The sequence below is a fragment of the Ammospiza nelsoni genome, chromosome 5 (genome assembly GCF_027579445.1).
Source record: "Ammospiza nelsoni isolate bAmmNel1 chromosome 5, bAmmNel1.pri, whole genome shotgun sequence".
Taxonomy (NCBI): domain Eukaryota; kingdom Metazoa; phylum Chordata; class Aves; order Passeriformes; family Passerellidae; genus Ammospiza; species Ammospiza nelsoni.
The window spans coordinates 14,898,282-14,923,518 of record NC_080637.1 but is presented as its reverse complement, the minus strand read 5'-3'; the positions used below and the strand labels follow the sequence as shown (position 1 = coordinate 14,923,518).

The 25,237-nt window shown below is 40.0% G+C and overlaps 1 protein-coding gene across 1 annotated transcript; it reads right to left on the bottom strand.

Annotated features, from left to right (window-relative positions):
- Positions 1–562: 562 nt before the first annotated feature.
- Positions 563–21,083, bottom strand: ERGIC2 (ERGIC and golgi 2). Its single transcript, XM_059472129.1, has 14 exons — positions 20,902–21,083; positions 18,636–18,781; positions 15,787–15,895; positions 14,288–14,334; positions 13,203–13,273; positions 12,597–12,637; positions 11,790–11,891; positions 10,248–10,343; positions 9,447–9,502; positions 8,447–8,545; positions 7,243–7,340; positions 3,733–3,895; positions 2,794–2,873; positions 563–2,032 (listed from the first exon to the last, which is right to left on the bottom strand). The coding sequence occupies exons 2-14, from the start codon at positions 18,739–18,741 to the stop codon at positions 1,967–1,969; spliced, it is 1,134 nt and encodes a 377-aa protein (XP_059328112.1). The 5' UTR covers positions 18,742–18,781; positions 20,902–21,083; the 3' UTR covers positions 563–1,966.
- Between the last annotated feature and the right edge of the window lie 4,154 nt (positions 21,084–25,237).

Sequence of the window (25,237 nt, the reverse complement as noted above, 5' to 3'; positions counted from 1 at the left end):
ACCAGCCCTCACACAAACTTTTTTTAGATAAAACAACATGAATATGCCACACAAGGATTTAAGACACATGAAGCTGCTTGGCTCTTTTATGTGAGAATAGAAAACATTTAAAATTCTGCTACAGAAAGTCAACTGAGATCAGTTTCTCCCACCAGTACAGTGTGTTCCAGGCAGATAAGAAACAAGTGTTAGGAAAAGCCTAAATCAGAACCAGTCTCAGCAGAAGTAGGAAAGGAACCTCAGAAGGAAATCCCAAAGAGAAATGGGAACCAAAGAGTTTCTTAAGCTGCTGGAGTTTGATTAATCAATGTTAAAAAAACAAAGCACAAAAGAGAAAACTTCAAACCTAGCTGTCATCCCCAAGGACCCAGCTTCCTTGAACTTTTTTCTCAATAGCCAAATTCAACACGTCTTTCCTTATTTCTCCACATTTTATTTACTATTTCATTTCTTTTTAGGAAGCCCTTCACTTTGCATAGCAAATCAGCTGTGTTATTAACACTATGCTCATCAACAAAGTCCAAGTGTCCTAGAAAGTACATTAATGAAAGTCAGTCAAATCTGACAATTCCACAGAGATTTTTATTTTTCTGTAATTAGTCCTCTTAATTAAAATATTAATTCCATGGTGAGTAAGGCCAGGATCAGCATCATCTTCTAACATATTATTAAATCAGTTTTACTGAGAAGGAATCATATTAATAATTTTTTACACTGGCAGAGTAACTGTTCAACCACAGGTGTACACCAGTAGTTCAGCAGTAACATGATGTTCCATTTCTCAAAGCACCATTTGCATTAATAACATTCTTTCTCAGTAGCCTATTTACAATACAATATTGCTCTCTTCATTAAATTTACAAAAACCTTAATGAATAGCAAGGATCAGTTCTGCCGATCCTGTCTCATCACCTGTCTGCAGCAATATGATTCAGGTTCCCTGAAGTCACACCACACTGTGCCTGGCCTAGCAGACCTCCCAGGCAGCCTGAACTGGCAGCTTCCTGCCCCCTTCTCCCTTCCCCTCTCCATTCCCAGGATGTGGATGCTCCCATGGCTCCCACATGAGCAGCACAGCTACAACAAGGATTCCATCAGAGCAGTTTCTTTACCAAGAAAGAGGCATACAAAGATTTCCTGACTTTTTACTAGGGGTCTTGCCTTCTAGCAAGACCACAGTCAAATGCCTTACTTAAAGAGCTTCTTATTCCAGTTCCAAAAGCTGTCCAGGCTGGAGCACATTCTTGGAGTCCTTGGGTGCTTCTGCACCAATGCCAGCTGTGACACTCTCACTGCTGGCACTGTGGCTGTGTGGAAGCACAGAGGAACTCCTCTGCTCCATGTCTCTTCCACTAAGGAATGGTGGGGCTGCACAAAGGCAGTGGTTGTGACCAACATCACAGCCTGGGCTCCACCTTACTTAATCTCTTGTTCCCATCTTCGCAAGGATTTTCTAGGATCACTCCCCAGCTGTATGAAAGACATCTTAGCCCTCAGCCCCAGCATTATAAAAAAACAAGAAAAGCCAATCCCCCATTTGCACACTTAAGAGGAACTCCAGCTCTGTTACTGTCCCTCTGTGGCTGCTGCCAGCCCTTCCACACATCCCACTTGTACTCTTTTCTCCTTGGGGCCTGCAGCCTTCCCAGGGATCACTAAGATGCTTCAGTGGTCACGGGCAGCCACCACAAAGATGTTCAGCTTGACCATGAATACTGTGCTGGCAGCAACACTCCTTTGCTCTCCAGAAGATCATCCACCTCAGTGGTCTCACAGTTTCCTATGTCTCCATGTGCACTCAAAGACAAAAAATTACACAAATTGTTTTGTTGGAGTTTTTTTTTTTTTTTTTTGTAAAGGCTCCAATTTTTGCTGCCCATCAGCACTGTCTCATGATATTGCACAATGTTTTCTTTATTATAAAAAAGTCTGTATCAGGCAGGAAGAAAAAAATTTTCTCAGGAGGCTAATGTGTGTTATTGTCTGTAATTAGAGGTAAGTGGTTGCTTGTGTGGCCATCAGGAAGGGGAACCTGGTGAAAGAAAAACAAGGTGTTATTAATGGCTTGACCAGAAACAGAATCTCCCTCCTCAAAAGCACACATTTCTTTATCCTTGCACATTTCCTGGATGCCTTTTACCCAGCCTCTCACAGAAATATTATACAAATTTGGTTGCCTTCTTTCCTCCCCACTCACATAACCTTGCCAGCTGGCAAACCTCAACCAAATTTGAGAGAAAGGCAGAGGTCTCAAAGGTATCTGCAGGCTTAAATGGGAAAAATAAAAGTAATGTAAAATCACGTAGTTGCTAGAGAAGCAACTCTCTTATTGCCTAAAGAAGGGAAAGGTGAAGGCTCAGCTCTTTCATACTGCTTGGCAGTAACCTGCAGAGCAGTAAGGGGCAGCACTGAACCCCTCCAGCACACAGTGCCCCTTCTTCCATGTGCATGCTGAGCAAAAGGAGATGTGAAACCAAAACCTGGACAGGGAAACTGACCTGAGCTGGGAAACATGTAATTTTTGGAGCAATATGAAAATAAAAAGAATATAGTAAGGACAGTGAAGGGAATGATTCAGCTGCATTAATTCAGTTTGTTAGAGAAATCTACTTCCTTTCTTTTTAAAGTTTTCCACCTATTTTTAAAAGCTGTTGAATCTCTGCTAATATGCATGTCAAGGGGAGGGTCTATTGCAAATATCTTAAATTCTACCAGGACCAAATCCCAGAGCTGTCCTTATCATCCATCCTCAGCTGTATCACTTAGAGAAACACTTAGAGAAGTTCTCCTTACCGATGTGGATTTGTAAGAGCCCAGTCTGAAACGGCAAAAAATAATTTCTGCTACAAATCTTCCAAAGCCATGTAAAATTCCTGCAATATCAAACAAGATTTAAACAAACAAGTAGTAAAAATCTATTATTTATGGAAGCATTGCAACAAAGCTATGTACCATACTTAGACAGGACACAGTGCAGTAAATCCATACATGAAACACTGAGAAATTAACAGGAATAATGGATATATCAAGGCCAGGGCAGGAGAGAATTCTAACATTCTGAAATGCATCAAGAAAGCAAAGCTATCAAGTAAATGTAATTCTCTCTGCCAGCTCTCATGGGTGAAAATACATTGTGTGGGACAGAAAATCTACTTGGAAAAGCAGCTCTTGGTTTGAAGCCTCTTTACTGAGCTCTCTTCCAATGAGAGCCAAGGAAAGAAATAACTCATAATCCAGAGTCCCTATTATGTCTTGAACAGTAAGTGAATTGTGCCTTTTCAACTTAGTTTTCTTTCTTTGAAGAAGCAAATCCAGCACTACACTGACAAGCAAAATCTTCCTAATTCCTTCAGATGGAAATTTCATCTCAACTTTTGTCACTGATTTAATCACTGGATCCCAATAGGGATAGGAAATACACAGAGCATCAGTATGTGCATGTGTAAACACATATACATAGATATCTATATATCTACAGATATAGCCTTGCTTTTCCAGAAGTAAATTAACTTTGCTGTAGTTACCAAAAAGGAAACAACAGGCCCTCAGAACACCAGAAATGCCATACTGGGACATCAGAACTGAGTAGCATTTATGGCACATTTCAGTGCACACAAGTGAGCACTTTGTCTAAAACCTATTAATAGGACTCCCTGTAACTCATCCATAGCAATCATCATGATTAAAAAAAAAAAAAAGATAGAACTTAAGAAGGAAGGCACTGATAATCACCTGTAGTTGAAAAAATTCCACCAATAATGCCACAGAGCCTCACTAAGAACTGCCAAAAAGGCATGTGTTCTTCTGTCACCGTCACCATAAGTGAACTGATGTCATATTTCATGAATATTCCTGACACCCCATGGCTGCCAGCTGCATGGTTAATTACTCTTTCCTGAAAGAAAAGACAGAAACACTTGTTAGTTACACTATTAGTCACAAAAAAAAATCAGCGTTACAAATGGGATGACAGTGAGTTATTTAATCAATGAACAGAAGACTGGGGAGTATCAAGGCCACTTTTATCAGTACCTTCTAAAAGTCCAACACCATGAACTGAAAATTTACTTTCCTGGTCCCTGGTCTGCTGTGCTGCATATCAATATTCACTATTGTGCTCTGGTACTATTCTCTCAAGACTTGCTCACGTGGTCCTCTAAACAGGATTTTTATAACTGGATTGGTGTTGGTACCTATGAGGATAATGGCACAGTCTTGGCCTAGCCTGTGAACTCAGGGGAGTGCACTGGTGTAATATTTGCCACAGCTCTTCCTACTTTATCAGCCACTGAGAATCACTTAACTCAGTGTGGGACCTTAATGAGATTGACTTTGTTCAACAGCCATAGCAATGGCAGAGTCCCCAGAGGATTTATATAAATCATAGAATACCAGGTTGGAAGGCACCTTGAGGAACACTTGGTCCAACCTTTCTGGGCAAAAGCCTCTTTTCAAACTTTTTGTCAGTTACATCATATCAGACAACAGTCACACAGCAAGAAATACATCACAATAAATAAACACCCCAAACTCACTATGACTACCCAGCACCTCAGTCCTAATCTGAGAAATTTCTAGTTTCTTTTCATTTGCCAAATTCTCAAACCAAAAGACACCAAGGACGAGAGTGTGGCTGCTTTGTTAAAAGGTTTCAGGACAGAACACAAAAACACAAGCTTCTTTGAAAAGTCTGATGTCATTTTGTTGTTAATGAAAGGTGCTGATAAATGCACTGCCAGGTAAGTCTGGCTGAAAATACATAAGGACAGCAGGAAAGAACATAATGGATTGAAGACAAACTCAGCCATGCCTAAGCAAGTAAGAACCAAAAAGACAAGATAAACAGGACTGAACAGAAAAACAGTATATCACAGCTCCATTTCTCTGTATATGTAACAGTTTCTGCTCAAAAAACACACAGAATATGGTACAAAATAAAAAGCAGAATACCACTTTGGAAAATGCAGGTTAAGCAACTTCTTCAGTTAGCTAACGCTGTCAAAAACCATACTGCTTTTTATGCTACCACACCAAAATTAAAAGGATGCTGAAATAATGGATCAGTAATGATAACAGGTCCCAAAAACCTTGCAATGGTTAAATAAAACAAACCAGTAGGAAATGCTTTCCTTATTTCAAACCATGACAATTGTCAGCACTTGGAGATGGATGATCAGTCATACTAAAAAGGAAGAGAAGACTAAAGGTAATTAAACAGAACTTTGCCACTGGCAAAGTACAAAACTGTAGTTTTGTTTGTTTTTCCTCTGTTATTTCCCTAAGCCTTACTGGTCTTTTGAGGTCAAATGGTGGAAGAAGAACATGAAGTTAAATAGAACACACAAAACTCCACCCTTAAAAGAAACAGAACTCTTTTTCTGCAAACCATTTTGATCCGCTTCCAGCTTCTACTGCTGCAGAAGATTTAACTTCTAAAAGTCTTGCTAAAATCTGCTAAAAATTACTAACCTTGCATCAGATAGCTCAGTGAAGCCTTGCTAGAATTAAATCTTTTTAACATAAATAACTACAGTATTTCAATCATCAAGAATAGTGGAGAAGATTCAGCCCACATCTCTCAAACTCTGCTTCCCCATGTGCCCATGTGGCAATTAAACCTCACTGCATTTCAGTTTGAACCATGGCTGTCTGACCACCTTTTTCCACGTCTGCACATGTGCTTCTCTTTCAAAATAAGTGCACAAAGGTATTCAGTGAATTGTTGTTCTTAGGAACCTTTCTCACCTCATCTAATAGAAGTATTTGGTTCCCTAAGAGTAAACACAAATAAGCTCTGGAAGCCACAGGGTGGCCTACTGAGGCAGCAAGAGCAAACAAGTACATTATGGACACTTCATCTCCATTATTTACAGGATCTTCTCCAAAGTAATGTGTAGTTTTAGCAATTTTTATAAAAACACACCTCCACTAAAAACTGAAGAGCTAACTTAGACTGCACAGTTAATTGAAAGAACCACTGTTACATAGGAAGAGAAAAAAACTGAATACAAGATGAAAAAAAAGGAACAATAAGACAAGCTGTTGACTGGCTTACAGAAGTCTAAGGGATGCCTTAGTTGTTGAAGATTGTGCAGAGAAAACACAAAGCAGATTGCTAAACCAGCAGGAGGTGGGAGTACACAGCATGATGAAATTCCTCTTCATTCTCTCCTTAGCCAGCTTTCATGAGCTCTGGAGCAAACCTTTCCCTTCAGTGGCCTGCATATCTGAAGCTGAACATCAAGACATTGCCTCTATCCTACTTCCCCTACCTCAGTATTTTTCAGAAGCACAGCATGGAATTTCAAGGAAATAAAAAATTATTCTCTCTTAGAGAACATCACAGGCTGTAATACAGTGAATTTTCATCCTACTAATACCCACATTTTCTTACAACCCAAGGCTCTCTTCTCACCTCTCACTTTATCTGCCATTTTTAATTAAACTTTTCACAAAGATTTCTTTCTTTGGCTTTTGAATAAAAGATGAAAACAGAGTTCAGTATCTGAAAAGAAGACATCTAGCCAGTACACACAAGGATTTTTTCCCTATTCACAGCAGTCTTTAAATTAGTACTTTATGATATATACTATGCTGCATTAACTGCCCTTGTTATGGATTCAGAATTAAAAGCCTCTCAAAACCCACAAGTGGAAGCTCTCTGGTCTTGAGAGTAATTAAATTTGGTGGTTCAACAAAGGTTAAACAAGACAGCTGAGACACTTACTGTGTGATCAGTTCTTCATACAAACTACCTGTTTCTGTTTCTTACACTCCACAACCAAGTTCAGGATATTCAAGTGAGCAGCAGGTTTGTTTGCTTCCCACACAGATAAAAAGCTAAAGGTGAATTAAATATTTGTGAAGCTACACACTAGGTTACAGATCTAAAATTTGGAGGATTTCACCACCACCACCATTCCAGTGAAGTGGAAATTACTGTCTATCATTAATTCTAATATCAGACTCCAGATCTATAAATGCAAAACATTAACAGAAGAAGTTTGCATGTGTCACCAAGCATATATATATATATATTTACCATCACTGCTGTATGATAAATTTAGTGTACTAGAATATTCTACAAAGATAAATTTAGTGTACTAGAATATTCTACAAAGAGTCTCTTCATGCTAGAGTACTTTTCAAAACCATGGTACTATTTTCACATTTGAACTTTTGTTATGAACAATCACTTTTAGACTTTTTATCTCTATGGTTTTTTTTCTTTTTTCTACTTACCCTTTCTGTCACTGAAAATTGATGAGTTTCTGCTGAAATTTTGTATGTGTGGAGTTTGGTTGGCACAACTGTGATAAAATATTGGAACATCTGATTGTCTAGAAGAAAAAAAAATCTTAGACTGTTGAATCAGGAACAGAGTCAAAGGCCATCTGAGATATTCACAAATAAATCAAAGAAATAATAAATCAGCAAAGTCATCTGCACTAGAGACATTCTTCAAGGAATGCCAGCACTGCCAAAACTGCTTCAGCACCATCTGCACAAAGTTAGTTTCCATGGCAAAGACATATATCCCATTTATACTCAGAAATTTACATTTTTCCACGTAATGAAAAGACTCACTAAGGTCAGGCCACTTAAAGCTTCAAATGAAACACACAGGTCGTGTTTGCCAGGGCTCTAGAACAAGTTTCACAGTATCACATGTTTTGTGATGTATACAAATCTCAAAGTGGTCTGATAGATTCTGGCCCTTCTAAACTGGTTACACATTTTCTCTCCATTACACTTACAGAGAATTCTTCTAGAGCCATCATCAGCATGCTCATGTGCAATTCCCTAAGGGAACAAACACCAATAGACTGAAGCAATTTATTTCAACCCCATTAAACCATTGTGGCTGTAAGAGCCAAGGAACTGACTGGCTCAGAGACAACAGTGGCTGTAGAAGGTTCTGGGCTTCACCCTCACAGGGAATGCCAGTGCTGGGATAAGGCAGGTTACTACTCTCCTTCATTTATACATGAGGAAACAAAGTGCTACACAAACCCATCCTGTTTCATCACAAAACACACTTTGGAAGGGACAAACCAAATACAGGAATGGAATCCAAGACTCTGGTGCTATTTTTTAAACCAAATCAGGCTTATTTTTTCCCCATCATGACAACAATCAGATCTATGATTCTCCACTGTAACATACTGCTGCAATATGATCAGACATAGTGTAACTTCAACATAACAAACCTGGAAAAACCCAGAAATCACCTCCAAGGAAACAGCACAGAACAGCAGTTCAGGTATTAGAAAGAAATGACATTTAAGATGTCATGTAGGTAACTGAACAGGGCATTGCTCACTACCAAATTTAGCCTGACACACTGCTGGGCAATCACAACATTTATGAGAAATGATAATACTTTAAATGTAACTATTGGGAAACTCAACAAAACAAAATGTTTTTTTAAACACACAGCACTTACGATCTGATGCAATTTTTTCTGTTCCATCCAAGGGATTAATAATTCCTGGAATAAGCTCTCCAAATGACAAATGATCTATTCTATGGGAGAAGTTATAGGCTGAAAGACAATATAGAGAAATGAAGCATTTTTAAAGTAAGAGATTCTGTACTTAGAGAAAAAGATGCACCCTTTTCCAACACTGAAATATTCTAATTAATGCATTTACCAAAAAACACTGTACACATCATTAGATATACCCACACTTCAAAGAAAACTCAAATCCAAAATATTTTTTAAAAATGGTGGAGCTGAACAGAGTTATAATTTTATAACAGAGAATTTCTAGTTGGACAAATACTTCTATGATTCTACAGTTCATGTTCTTGTAAGCAACTGCATTAAAAAGATGAAAGTTTAGCAAATCAAATGTACAGAGGAAGTATTAGGCAGCTGCCAAGTCACTACACTGCCTATTTGGCAGGTACTTAATATGTATAAAATTATTAAAGTTGTGTTAACATAAATTCATGGGCAGACATTTGGAGGCTTAACCAACTGTAACTGGTTTAATCAAGTTAACTTTTCACAATAAGTCACCTTTGCTTCACATTAAGTAAGGCAGCAACACACATTTAATATCTAGACTCATAATCCAAAAATTAAGTTTTTAAGGAAGAAGGTTAGAAATTTTTAACCTTTTAAAAAGGTCTTTGAGGAAAGAGGTAGTTTGGACTGAAATACAGGAATTTCATATGGTATCTATGCTACACCAAAGTACATCTGAGATTCCAGTGTTATCATTACTATAGAAGCAACCTAAAGATAATCTTAATAATGTCAAATGTATGAAAGTGAATTGTTATGGAGTCCCATCATTGCAAAGAATATTCTTCACTTTGTTTTTGCAATGCAATTGCAGAGCCAGAACATCTTTAAAACAGCAACCTAACAGGAACTAGGAGACAGCAGTCTGACTGAAATGAATCATGCTGGTATGGAGATGACAGAAGGAACTTACACTCATGGCTTACAAGGGCTGCCAAGTGTGCATGGCCTCGGGGGTGTGGTATTGCCCTGAAGAAAGCAAAAAATGGTTTATCAATCCACAGAGGACTATGTAAAAAAATTACCTTTCCTCCTCTATTTGAATAAATACTTTATAAAATATGTACATATCCTCACATGTATAACATATATATGCTTAAATATATTTTACATACATATATATATGTGTATGTTTTAAAGACTGATATCTATTGTGTATATCTATATAAAACCTAAATATGGTATTTTTATTAGTATCCATTACAGACAGACTGAGCAGTAAGGTCAGGAATCCTGGACTCACAAAAACCCTCTTACACAAAACTATTGTCTTGCATTTTTAGAAATATCAAGAACTCATCAAGTCACTACACTTCTGTGAAGAGTCACCAAGTCCTATGATATGAAAAGCTGCAGAACTGCTTAAATGATTAAGAAAAGTTTGACCACATTTGTTCTATGAGTAAGCAAGTTAACTGCACTCTGTATCTGCTCTCTGAGGAAGCATTTGAAGAGTTTCCACCTTATAAAACACTGAATTCATAATGACTACATCACATGTAACAATGCACTGCATGGTTTTAGCAATTTATGAAGAAAATTAACAGTGCAAGAATAGGTATTACATAGGAAAAAATACCAAGCATGAGTACAGGAAGGTCAATCAAACCCAGTTAACTGAAGCACAAAAGCACACACACATATACAGACATGCACTATATAGAATGTAGAAGTTAAGGGATTTTTTTAATTTCAGGAATTGGACAGAACATACTTGCCCACAGTTATGTGAAAGTTCCCTGCCACTTTATTGACATAGAGATGACCATGAATTCTGCATGCATCTGGAGACTGTAATGAATTATCTTCCCTGTTTAAATAAAAACAACATAGAAAGTACTTGAGAATATCCACTGTCTTGCAGAAATAGCAGCAGTACAGTTAGATCTCTTTTTCCTAGCATAAAGACACAGCATTATCATCTACCTGTCCTTATTGCATTCTCCTGGAATTACAGCAGAGATGGTGGAAGGGAGGGAAACTAGTAAAGGTCAATTGATGAAACCAATCAGCTTTCATTCATACTTGTATTCAGAGATCTGGCCTACAAGGCTGACTTATGATATCTGAACATGCCAACAGAGAACATTAGACCATCCCAGGGATTTATATTTTCCCACTTCCTTTCACCAAAAATGGCTCCTTGGGAAAATTTTAATGCTACAATGAACAGAACTAAGTACATTTTGGTCACATGAACAGCACTGTAGCAAGAAGAGCTTTCAGCTTTATTCTTTACAAAAGCTTCCACTCCTTACTCATGTTGTGATGTTCACAACACCAAATCTGTTTCCAAATCTGCTCTTTAGAGGGAGATGAAAACCAACTGTTTTTACACACATCTCAAGCATAAATACCATTTCAAATACTGCACTAACAAGCAACACAGAGGCACAGAATGATTTAATTAATCTGAAGACATCAAGCAAATGAAAAAAAAAAGATTTTTTGAGCCATCTTCAGGCTTGCCTTAGGAAGGAGGAACACATTTGATCCTCAGAAGGAAGATTACAACACAGGAAGTGTGTGTGGCAGCTTTGGTGTTTGCTTTGTTTTATTCAGTATCTTTTTGTTTAGTGCTGTTTCTAAGCAGAGAGAATTTCAGCTTTCATGTAGAAAGTGTTTTTCCCTTGAGGGGAAAAAGAAAATCACATAGCATCTAGATTCAGCAGACTAAACATTCTGTGCACTAATCTCTTAACATTTCTGAGTGGCTAGAATTAAGTGTAAACAGCAAGCTTTCTCCACACAATCTTTAAAGTGTCATCTTAGACACAGGAATTAATTAACAAAACACATGTGCATTCAAAGGCTGATTCTTTTAAAATTACGAAGCATTATGACACAGGTAACAGCAGCACTACTTTTAAAAGCTGTGGACAGAAAGGTAGGTTTTAAAAAAGACTCTTGTTTAGTATTGCTGTGGCATTACTAATTCCCATTCCCAAACAGAAGAAGGAGGCATCAAACCACATGGAATAAAAAGGTGTGTGCATATATTTAGTCATGTCTCTGTATGTATGTGTAAGCACACACACAAAACCTGGAAGCCTTCTCCAGTTTGGAAACCCCAGAGGTTTTCACAACAACAGCTCTCCAAAGCAAGTATCAAGTACACTATTGTAAAATTCATTAAAAAGCAGCAAGATCTTTTCTTACAATAGGAGGTAGGGTGGAATCATAACCACAATAAAATGTTATGTCTAATTCACAGAGTTGAAGAGCAATAATTTCACAAAATCCCAGTTTTTCTTACCGTGGTGGCAGTGCTGTAGAAGCACTTTTAAATGCACTTTTGAATATCACATCTTGAAGAGAGTGTTCTTCCTGCAGCCTACTCTGAATTAGTTGCAGCATCCTAAAGATTAGAGACAAGTGTAAAAGCATGCAACAGTAAAACAAAATCTAGCTTCATAATTCATCATTGGCTTCAATTGCAGGCTGCAAGTCAGGAAGTTAGCAAAGTTGACTACAGTAATAAAGCATTACATTAAACTTTGGGAATAATATGTTATACAGAATTTAAAGCTCAGGTGTTAACAACAGTGTGTTACCAAAATAGTAAAACTAGCCAGACCCCCAAAAAAGCTTCAGTACTATTACAAGATTATCACTATAGTGGGCACACACACCAAGATATTAAAATGGTAAATACTGTGTCAATTATTAAAGGAAATAATTGATTTGTTTTTGCAAGAATGTGCCGATTTGTTACAATGGCTCAGCTCTGACATTAAGATAAATTTTACCCATTTGTATCCGTGACTTTAACTTGTGCTATCAAGCATTCATTTGGAAACAGAAGCTGAGCAAGTCCATTCATCTTGGCTTGCAACTACAGGACCCCATTGAAGTCCTAAGGCAATTTTCTTTTTCCATAACAGAGATCTTAAATGATGAGGAAAGCAAAGTAACTTAGTATCTTTCTGCAGGTTTGCATTCTTAAATTACAAGCAGGAGGTATCAGACTCAAGACACAGTTGTGTCATGTACCTCTGGTGTACTTCAAAGTCACTTCCAGTACAAATAATACAAACCATAAACATGCCTCTCAGTGCTTTACCTTTGCAACTCTTTTTGTTGTGGGGTGAGCTCAAATGGTACCTGAAACAAAAATAACACATCTATTAAAACACACAGAATGCATCCCTTCCATGAAACCCAGAAGAGAATTAGGGCGTGGGTATAGAGCTATAATCAACTTCACACAGGTACCACAGAAGAGTTTATGAAAGGACTTTGCAGCTTAAATAATACATTTTGTACTCAAGTATAAAAGGTTCTGTCCCTTCCTACCCAGAACTGCAAAGGAGCAATCTTTGAAAGACAAGGCTCCAGGTGCAGATTGCATATTTCTAGGCTCATGCCACATGAAGCACTACAGACAAGCCACCAGGCCTGCTATGCTTCCTCAACCTTACAGGATCACCAGTAACAACTGTTCACCAAGTTCAAACCCAAATATTGGTTAACACAACTGTATTCAGTAAATTCAACTGCAGTTGATGCTCAAATGTACCCAGAAGCTATGGCAAACAGAGATCAACTACAGAATGTTCCTCTAAGAGGTTGGTGGAGAAAAAAAAAACACAAGCAAGCAAACCAGCCCAGTAGTGCTTTGCACCAAGAGGAATTCAATTTTTAAATAAAAAGGTCAGAATCAACTTACTGGTTCATAGATTAACCCATCTGCAGAGGCAACCATTGTTTCTGCTAAATCCAGAACATCAGCCCCCACATCTATTTTAAACAGGGAGAAATATTAAGTCACACAGACGATCAAGGACAAGGAAAAAAAATTCAAGTAGAAATGATGTTTCACAGTGATAAACTTTAGCATATGTTATTGTTCCTTCAACCTATTTAACCTTCAGCTTCAGCTGATGGACATTGACCAAAAACTCTTCAGATCTGCAGTATTTTCTCACTGATTTAACACCTACAGAGAAGTTGTATGTACCACACATACAAGCTTTCTAGGATCTGCTATGCATAAATATTCTCTCCTGTTTTACAAGCACTGAACAGAGTGCTTGTAAGCGCTTGTCTGGAATTTGACTAGTCAAATCAGAGGATAAAAGTTTATTTGCAAAAAACAACAAAAAAAACCCGCTGACATACAATTAACGCTAATTTCACTAATTACAATTAATGCAAGGTTTAAGCTAGGCGACAAAAGTGTGTCCTGAAAATTTGCTTGCATTCCTGGTAGAAGTAGTATTCTCTCTTCTCTCAGTCCAGGACAAGCAAGACTGAACACAATTAAAGTTCATTACCTAAATGATGTCAAAATAATACTGACTGTTGCCTTTAATAAGGAAGGCATCTCTCTTATGCTCACAAGCAGGATTAAATTACATGATGGTTTCAGCGCTGTTAAACAGCAGACCAGATTAATATATCCCAAGTTCATAAACAAATAGAAATTGTTATAAATTCCTCTAGCTGATTTGTGTCTCACAATGAGCTTTTAGAATATTTCAGCTAGTGAGAGACTGAACAACAGATCCTGTTCCTGCTAACTGACAAAGCAAGGGTTCTGCAAGATAAGAATGAGATGGCACAGATGTTCTTCTTTACATTTCTCACATTTCTTCAATGAGTCATATGGCATCAAGATCACTAGATGCCATTAAGATCAGAAGAAATGACACTGGTAAAATATTCTGAACAATATCCAACTATATTGTGATCAAGTGTGCTCTCTGAAGAGGCTTTAAAGTGTTTAAAAACTTTCATTGATGGAATACTTACATTGACACCTCATGGCAACTGTAATATCAATATTGATCCTTAATTTACTGGAAAGAAAAAAAAGGCAAAAAAACATTAAGTAACACTGAGTACAAGTATCAAGAGAAAAATCTCAGACCACTTGCAGAAATACAGTAAAGTACCAAAATCTATACTAATAAATATAAAGCTGTTTAAAATTTGGGTGAAGCAACATGGATTTTGAGAGCACCTTAAAGCACTTGTGACTTGAGAGATAACCTCCATCACACCACAAATCTGATTGTGTGGCATTCTCCAATATTCTGGGCATTTCCTATTGGTTTTCATGTTAGTTTCACAAAAGTCATTTAAACTATAAGGAATAAACTCCCTCACTATAGTCACAGGGTTCTGTTCTCAGGGAGCTTCCTCTGTGACTTAGCTGACCTCAAGCAAATCACATAAGCAAGGGATTCAACACTGGCTCAACTTGGGTCAGACAGGGTCAGTAGAGAGGAGAAAAGCAGTTAAAATTATATTAATCTCCATTGGTTCAAACTGAAGAACCACAGGCTGAGTGATTAACCCACAATCAAACTGGGGAATCTGTAGTAGGACATACTCCAAATCTCGTAACAGTTTCTGAACTACCCTTCCTGTATTGCTTCACTTGGGATATAGCTACTTCAGCAAAGGCCTAAATGTGAAATCCCAGCTGTCTGAATGGATTTACTATCATTTGAGGTTTTGATGCAGCTCCTTCAAATTTTTCATTTTTTGTTTTTCATTACTTATTTCTGATGTGCAAGACACGCAATAATAGATGTATCTTTAGCCTGTTACCACAGCAACTACCCAAACGGCTCTTAAGGTTATTTCAGTTCCGTTTCAGACAGTTCAGTCTGTGGGTGCCATTGTCAAGCCACGACACTGACACATAACATTTAAAGGTGTTCAGGGCACAAAATCTGCATTAACTTCACAGGGACTCCTGGGTGCCTGACCAGCTCTGGAAGAAAGGCAAACAAGTCCTGACAGGCACATGAAACCAAGAGCAAACACATCTTTCAGGAGAGCTGTATCAGGAGACAAAATTAGTAGCAACCTTTAGATAATGCTGTCAAAGTTCTGAGTGCTTCAGGCTCACCTACAGCAGCACAAAGTACAAAGGACATGTACCAACCACATGAACTGGAGAAAGCCTCCAGCCACAGGGGTGGGTTTACCTACCTGATGAGGAGTTATATCTTACAGTGTTCTCTGAATTGTTACCTAGTCATTCCTAAGAGAGCTCCTTCAATAACAAACCTATACTATTTTGACTTCTTCATTGCAGTAATCTCAATTTATCTTATCCATAGATTACATAGTAGAAAAAGCCCCAAAACAATCAACACATGAAAAATCAAATCCCTGCATTATTTAATTTGCAATTTCAATTATGAATTGTTTTCAAGTCACATGAACATTTTAGATCTATTCTTTCCTGAAATGCAGGCAACTAACATTTTAAAAAGAATTCTAACAAATAACGTTACCTAGTAAAATCCTTGTCTACTTCATATTCATATTTCATCCATGTGTCCCGGTACACCATGAACTCCATTATAGTCAGGAAAGCTATTGTTGTAAATGCTATCAGAGACACTGGTCAGAAGAAAAGGAGTAGAAATTCAGACTGTGAGAAATATTATTCAGAAACATAAGCAGAACAAAATTTTAACAATTCCAGAATTTGAGCATTACCATTACAACACTGGTACCTTTGATTTAAAAACCCAAAACCTGCTCTTAGAAAGTTGTTTCCATAATGATAGTATTTGCTTGCAGACAGGAGTGGAAAAGAGTAAGAGATCCTACCTTTGCATCAAGAAAGAACTTTTTAAGTGCAGTCAAATACTGGAATGATTAGGAGGCTATGACATCCCTGTATGGAAAATCTAAGAACAGACTAGATCATCCTCCACATATAAAGCACACACAAATCACTGTCAGGGATAGTCTAGGAAAACTCAATCCCAGCTTCCAACATGAAAGAAGAAGGTAGTGCATCGTGAAATTCCTTCAAGCCTCCACTTGTCTACAAGTTAAGTTTTTATAACAATTTTTTATATCAAGTTTTAGACTCAATAAGCTAGCAGACAACAGAAATAAGACACATTATATTATATATTTGTGTATAGCTGCATAGTCATGACTCCCACCCCAACATTTCAAACAAGTCTCTCTCTGGCAACAAACAACAGGCAGCTATCCATTCCACCAATAAGTGAAGGACTTGGAATTATTTTTAGGATAAAACTAATTGGTGTATTTTAGTGGTACATGTAATTCACTTATCTCCAAGGCAGCCTACTCATCACATTTGCAAAGCTGTACAGTGCAAGGGGAAGATCACCCTGCTGCACAGTTGGAAACACAGTAATAGATGCACAGAAGCACCTGCTATGCCCCTTTTATTAAATTGTGGCTTTTATAAGCTTGAAAACACTTCAGCTATGGAGCATAGTAGCAATCTGTACAGCTTATTGGCACTGTAGGTTTTTTCATTTACGTTCTGTGGAATATCTCTATGGAATCCATGAAGGGCAACCTGAGAAAACACGAGCTCACTGTTGACAGGCTTCAACTCCCTACACGGTGGTCCCCAAGGCAGGGGTGGGAGCAGAGAATAAAGGCACTGTCCTTGGGGACCAGGACAGAAGCTATTGGCTGCTGTATGGATCAGCAACGTTTCCAGCTCCAGCTTTCAGCTGGCACTATGTAACAACCACACACATGAAACCCTTCAGGTCCACTGCACTAATCAGTTAATTACTCTGGCTCTCAATTTCTTTCTGGATCCAGTAGGTCAGGCTCACCCTGGCTGTGCAACAATAGGACAGCTGGAGCCATACCAGCTATCCAGAGCCACATGAACACAGTGAGAGCCACAGCTGCTTTCTGGATCATTCTGAGCAAATGTATGTGTACATCTGAACAGGAAAAGAAAGTCTTGTAGAATTTTCTTTCCTGAAGGATCTCCCAGCCCCAGAGCTGGAGTCGCAGCCTGTTTGAGAGACCAGTGCTTCTTCTGCAATGGGTTTGAAGGGCACGAAAGTCTGAGAGGAGAGTCTTGGTATGTTTTAGATCCCTATCACATCAGAAAGTTAGCCTGACACTTCAATCCTGAATCAAACAGGAATACTATATTCAGATTTCACAATGGCACAGAAAAAGACAATCCATATTGTCATTTATAAGGTTACTGGGATAAAACCAAAGAATGTTAAAGTAACTTCTGGTGCTGAGAACTCCTTAAGGCACCATTCAGCAAAGCAAAGGTCTCATGAAGGATGGTGCTGTACTACAAAAAAGTATTCTTTAAGCATTTGGTGGTTTTATGCAAATTACAACATAGAAACAATACACTTGTTTCCTCAGGAAGTGGGACGAACATTAACAAAGAATTATTTAAATACTTCTTAGAGATTATTTAATATACAATAATCCTTTAATTATTAACAGTGCACTTGAGGAAACAGCAAAGTAATATAGAACCTTGTGATATTTCCTATTACACTATAAGAGGCATAACAACTTCAAAGGCTTATCTGTAGGTTGCAATTGCTTCCTCAACTTTTTATTCAACTGAGTTTCAGACATAATCACACACAAGAGAGATTTCTGTCCTCCACTTCTAAGTGCTGGCAGTTTCCTATCTGCAAATAATTCCAACAGTCCAAGAGATGAAGTCACTATTTTCAAATCAGGGTACTCAGCTCAACCTAAAGGCAAAATTTTATGATCAGATACATAAAGAAAGGTCCTTTTTACAGCTCCAGCTTTTTCAGAGAAGCTCAAGTAACTAACAGGGAAAGTACAAGCACATGTCCTGGATTAAAGTGTTTTGTTCTCCAAATGGCTTTCCTTACTCTTAAAATCTTAGTACACCTTCAAGAGAAAAACTTTAGAAAACTACTCTTCATCCTGATGCTCAACTTATCTGTCTCTGGAGAATATTTTTCTACTTCTGCAAAAGCATAGTATTGAATCCCATCATCATTTCGGGTCATGCTCACTCAGTCTCACCCAGAAACCTGATACCAAGAAGGTGAGACAACAAATGAGAAAGTTTTATTACAGCCTTGGCACAGTGCACATCCAGTTGCAACTGGTTAGAAGTTTTTATTTCTAACTTTTACATTGGGTTCAGTCTCACCAGCTTTATACAAAAATCTCCCTTCAGCAGCTTGCATTAGATATTATGTCTTTACTTGAAGGGATGAGCTCAGTCAGTCCACCAAAGCACTCAAGGAACCAATTTTGGCTAGTTTCAAGGGAACACAGATGCCTGTCTTCCTCATGCTGAAGTTTCTATCAGTATCAGCATCTCAGCAAGGCCTACCTGTGCCTCCACTGGCTGAAGTCTCCACATAGCTTTCAGGAACCTTTGGAAAGGCATCCAATTCTTTCATCAAACTCAAGGTCTTCTTCCGATTCAGTCGCCTCATCTTCAGCACACTCCTCCACCTCCTCCTTCATATATTCCCTCTAAGGTGAGAATAAATTGTGATTAAAAGACTCAAGCAAGATTGCTCAAACTGACTGGCTTTAACATAAAGCAATAATAAGGCCATTCAAACCCCAGAAATATGTTTTCAAGAAATACATGCTAGACAACTGGATAGTCACTCTTACTTCAAGAAAACTGTTAAGATTGTCCTGAACACTGCTGCTTACAGTCCAGCCACATCCAGCACATTCACCATTTAATTATTACTAATTTCTTTCTCAATTAAGTTCTTATTGGTAGTGAATATATCACATTTTAAATTTAAAACAAAAAAATTCAAACTCAGTCCTGAAGCAAATTTGCTAAACAGACCTGAGAGTGCACACAAGTCACTGACTTAGGAAGGAACATCTAAATAGGCTGCATAAACTTCAGAGGATGTCAGACTGCTCTGGGCTCCTACATTCAGCCAATGTGGGCACAAATTATATCTTAAAGGAAAAAAAAAAGGTGCATTTCACATTTTTACAGGTGTAGAATATTATGATCATAAAATGATCATTTTTCTCCTCTATAAAAATACTTCCCAAAGCAAGTCATGGATCAAATCCTAACTCCATCCTTCAGAATAATGTTTGTACATATGATCTCTGCTTGGAGTCACATTAAGCAGCAAGATGCTGAGAAAAGCAGCTTGCCCTGGAAATGCTGTCTAAAACCATTTCCAAATCATGCAGATATGCTCACAGCCTGGCCCTTGCCAATACACTGCAAGTTTTAACAAGTTGACACTGTTGTTTTCCTTCTGGGGAACTGCTGAACTTCACCCTGAATTTCTGAAGCTATGAAAACCATCATGCCACCATTTACTGTATTCTGAGAATATGTCATTTTATTGTTCCTTATTTAAACACTATAAGGTGGGCAAGCTAACCTACAGTGCCAACACATGAGACAGCTCTCATCATCATTTTGTAGAAAAATCTCTGAACTCATCTACCCTGTTTCAAGAGAACATCAAGTCTCTGGCACGTCCTAGTGAAATTACTCAAGATCTATTCTCTGCTCTGCCCCTTCCTGGTGCTGAGCAGGCTTTGTACCATGTCATAACAAAGCAATAGGCTCTACTGGAAATGAAAGTTCACACAAGAAAAGTCATCTATGCCTCCAACTTTCTCATTACACAAATTGACTTCAGACAGTCTCTGCAATTGGTTGGGCTGCAGAGATCAACAAAATGGTACCGTGTGCATTGCACAGGATCCAAAGAAACCCCAGTTGGAGTGGGCAGAGAAGATAAGTGCTGGAACAGGCTTTTAGCTATACAGCATTAAAAAAATAATCAGGAAGCACAGATAAGGCAAAGCAGCTGCTTGGACACAACTGAAGTCATAACATTACTTTTACAAAGGAAACACCAGTGGGGCTTGCCTGTTATCCTACAGATATAGCAAGGAAGCCAACACAGCACCATTTCATCTTCTGCGTATCTTCCCTGCTATCGCATGTGTATGAGCACACCGCAAAGAGGCACAAGATAAACACAGGGAATTTGAGAGCACTTTACTAAAAAACTTTCTAAATCACCCTGCATCAGTAAGTATGTGGATTTTTGTAATCCAGCTAGAAATATACAATCTGTTCACTGGTTTCAATCCCACACAGACTCACTTTCAGCTACAAACCCAGATGGAGACCTGATGCCTTCCCCCAGCCCATCTCCACACATGTACTACAGACACACCAAAATATGGAGTCCATCGCTATGAAAGTAAGGTATTATGAACCAAAGAGCCAATTGCTTTAAGAAATATCATTAGTATTATTATTCACGATAAATAAGGGACGAAGCACAGCACAAATGCCACTCAAGACCAGAGGCCCGCTCGAAGGCAACTCCGTCCCAGCCGAGGGGCTCGGGCAGTTTTCCCTTCCCCAGACAACTTGGCAGCGAAGCCGCCCCGGCGCGTCCCGACACCCGCGGAGCGGACCCACGCCTGAACCCCTGCCGGGGGCTCGGGCCCGGCTCCCCACGCCGAAGGAGGCCCCGGCCGCCAGCTCGGAGCCCGCACACCTGTGCGGGCCGCGGGCGCTCCCCGCCGCCGCCACGCACCGGGCACCGCGGGACGGGACAGGCCGCGCCCCCGTCCTCCCCTACCTCTCGCTTCTGCCGCCGCTGCCCAGCGCCGCGGGCGAGGCCACACGGGGGAGACGAGCCGCAACGCGCTGCCCGGCGCCCGCCCCGCTGAGCATGGCACCGCCGGCCGGGGCGGGCTCGCTCCGCCGCCGACGCCCGGCGGGAGCCGCGGGCCGACGGGAGCGGCGGAGCGCCCCGCCCGCCCCTGCGCGCATGCTCGCAGCCCCCCGGGCATGCGCCGGCCGGGCTGGGACGGGCGGGAGCAGCCGCGCGTGGACACGGCGGGGGCCGGAGCCCGCGGGCTGAGCCGCCCGAGCCGCAGGGAGTGCGGGCCGCGCCGCTCGCAGGGACCCCGCACAGCCTCGCAGCCGGTCCCGCAGGCGCGTGGGCTCCCGGGCATGGCAGCGCCACCCCGGGGAATCTGTGACCGTGCGAGGTACTCAGTGATCTTCTAAAGCGATGGATGACAAGTGCCAGCCGAAGCAAACTGATTAAGGGCTGTCACGCGGCTTGCAGTGTTAATACTGATTTGGCCACTATGGATATAGAAGCAGGCAGTGTTTGACAAGAGGCAGCATCTTGGATTAAGAAGAAAAAGGCTTTAAGACAGTGGCCTGTAACAGTGAGGGAGGAAAGAATTTAAGCTCACAAGCCAGTCTTGAGACTTGAAGTGAAAAAATTAAGAGGGCTCGCATATATCCAAAATCTCAGTCCTTTTCCCTGTGCTAGTGGAATTGACTAACAGGCACTGCCTTTCCACAAGCTTTATGCCTTAGTAACTGCAGCATTAGTTTATCTCCAGATTTTTCCTTACAATCCTAGCAAGTCACATCATGCTACTGCCACCCTGCCCACAAGTAGCTGACGCAACCTAGACTCAGTTAGAAAGGGAGCTCTCCCAATATCTTCCAGGCAGTAATAAGATCTTAGATGATATCAAAATGATTTTTTAAAATTCCTCAATATAAGGTTTTAAAGAAAAATAAATTAAGAAAAATAAATTATACCAGATCTTCATAGATGTGAAAAAAAAAAGACTGAAGACTCCAGTGTTTTTGATAATGAGGCAAGCAAATAAATCCCATACCCTAGAAACACAAATAGTGGTGAATTCTGCAGCAGTAATTCAGAATTTCTCTTTTTAATGATTTAGAGGAAAAAGTAGATCAGTGACAAAGGAGTTTCAATAGCATGCCAAAGTATACACAATTTGAATTAAACAACTCTTTAGGTATCTACAGAATTTGAGAATAAAAAGAGCATGAAATAAGAAAGGAGTATGAACAGATTTAGAGTATTCTTTACTTTTTAGGGATAGGCAGGAAGGAAGGAAACAAAATGCAGCAACATGTGAGTGTTCTCACTGAATTGTGATCAGTCTATTTCCATCATTTTAGGAACCATAATAACAACTGGATCAGACAGTCAAAAAGAAAAAAAAAAGGAGGGGGGAAGTAGGATATTACAAGAGATAAATAACTAGGCTAAAAATATGCTTATTGTACATTTGTTCCCTCATCTCAGAAAGAGCAAGCAGCTTTAGGCACATAAAGCTCTTACTCTGACATGCCTAGGTCCTAGGGTATAATTCAGCAGCCAGGGATTTTTCTGGCTAAGCCCTGTTTTCTCTTGAAATGCTCTTGGCACTGAGGCTTGGAAGGAGAAACTGATAGATCTGGTTATTAGCTGTGCAGCAGACATGCCCAACAGATGTTCTCACAGGCAATCTCATCTGCTCACAGAGAAACATGGGCTCAGCCTTAGTGCTCAACATCACTCTGAGATGCCTCTTACGGAGAAGTGGCACAGGACAAAACTGCTTGCAGCTTTGCACCACTATAGTCTTATTCATAACTACAGATGTCCCCATGAGATTTTATGGGGGAAAACACTGGGAAAAAATGCAGAATTTAGGAAAATCAGAGAAAATTTATGTAGTGTCCATTACACTAACACTATGTATTTGCACTGTGCTAAAGAAAGACAACAGTAATTGCACTGCACCCATCAAGTACCAGACTACTCCAGTTCAAACTGTGCTCCTTTCCTCACACCCGTGTGTTTTCTGCTCTCCTGATCACACCTAAGTCGTGGCAGCCTATAAGTGTTGCCAAATAACCTCAGGGAGCCTGACAAGGAGGAAGAAATTCAGCTGCCAAGAGCAAACCACGCAGGTGAGCCAACAGGCTGCCCCTCAGCTGCTGCTTTACACATTTGATTCGGTTCAGTATTTAACAAGATCCCAAAGCACCCACAGACTTAAATGTGGCCACCTATGTAAAAATACAACTGTCTTCCCAAAAACCCCAGCACTTCTTAACCTGGTGATTTATGAAGTCCTTGATGTGTGCAGAGAGAGGAAACCACATGTCATGCCCGCATGGTTTAGCAAACCACAAATTACCTAGGACAGAAAAAAAACTTCGCAGGAGTATGGGCTACGAAGAACATTGATATCAAAAACACTAACAAAGAGGACGGTAGTAGACCAAACAAGAGAAACAAATGTAAACATTCACAGATATCGCCCACCTGCGCTTCAACACACTTCAGCATTAGTTAAAAAGCTGGAAACCACGTGCAGGATATACAAACTAAAATCAAAACCTGAATAAAGCATGTCGAGACTACACACAAGCCCCCATCGTTTACTGCTGCTACAGTTGCCTGCACAGGTGGTTCACGACAGCTGAAAAAGCGTTTTGTTAGCGCGAAAGGGCGAGGGAAAGGCTGGATAGCACGAGTGGGATCGGCCGGGAGCGCCTGCAGGGCGTGAGGCGAGGCAGCGATGCAGAGAGAGAGCAGCCGCTTTACCGCAACACGGAGGCATCGAGGTGGCATTTGGGAAGGAGAAGGAGGGGCAGAGGAAACAGGTGCAAAAGAACGAATATGGAGATGAACGGTGGGAGTGGCTGGAAAGGGGGTGGAGGAGAAGAAAGTCCTGGAGGTTGAGAGGTGAGGGCTGGGAAGATTAGAAAAGATATGGCATGAGGGAGGGGCAGCGAAGGGACGACGAGGGCGGAGACCGGCGGCCGCAGTGTCTGTGAGGGCGGCCATAGTATCTGTGAGGGGCGCGGGCCGCGGCGCCTTGGAGCGGGGTGGGACGGGAGCGCCCTCGGCCAATGAGGAAGATCCACGCTCCAGGAACCGGGAGGAGGCGAAGCGAGCCCGGGCCGCCCTCGGCCCCGCCCGGCACGGCCCGGGGCACGCCCGCTGCCCGCTCTCCGCGGCTGAGGCGCCGTGTGCAGGCCCGGAGCCGGGAGAGTGGGGTGCACGGCGGTACCGCGGGTGGTGACTGCCGCTGGGTTTACTCACGGGCTGCCATGTTCTTCGTCTGTCTAGCTGCTGTCAACAAAAATAAGCTGTTGATGGAAGTCTTGGTCTCTCTAATCTATAATATCAGTTTTTCTACTCAACCGGACTTCTGGTCTTCTGAGACATCCTTTTTAAAATTATCCTAGTAAAGATTTCATGTCATAGGGTCTCAGAAGAACAATCCTGCTCACCGAAAGGAGGACGATGTTAAAACTACTGAGGCAACCTGAAGCAATCCTATTCCCCATTGTGTAAATAGAATGGCTTTGTTCTACATAGTTTCCCCTGTTTTCATACATTATAATTTACCACTACAATTTTTTAAGATAAATAATCCTAATTCTTATATTGAATATTATATTCAATATAAGAATATAATATATAATATTCACATATATATTCTTATATTGAATATATCTGTGACTTAGCTAACGTTTAAGATGCAATTATGCATTGCATATATACAGCATATAAATATATATTGCATAAATATATATTGCAGCAAATACAGCTGTTTCATTAAGCTCACGGGGAGCTCACAAGTCAGCTAAGAACTGTGTTGTGTTACAGCAAAGTATTTTGAAAGCTGTTGAAAAATGTTACCGTGTAATCTTCCTGGGGTTTTTGTCCTTTTTCTAAGAGTTTAAATTGTTAGGTGCAGACAGATAACCCACTTGAAGTTGTGTCTTTCATTCAGCAGAGATTTGCTGTATGCTGTTGATAGATTGTATGGTATCTGTGGGGAGGAAAAGAGCATTGCTCACTGAATTGAATTCCTGTCCAGATTAAAAATGTCAGGTTGTAATAAAACCTGATCTTTCATTACTTGGCCTATTTTTAGTAATTAGATCATGATTACAAAACAGAAATATTTTGATAATTCATTAAGTTACATAAAAACACTAATCCTTCCACATAATGTTCTTGAATAGTCTAAATATAGCACAAGGCCATGAGCAGACAAAGACACACTAGCATATGTTGTGACCTTCAGTATTTCTTTTATTTTAATGTTCTATTTTCTGTTCTTTGGAACACAGTT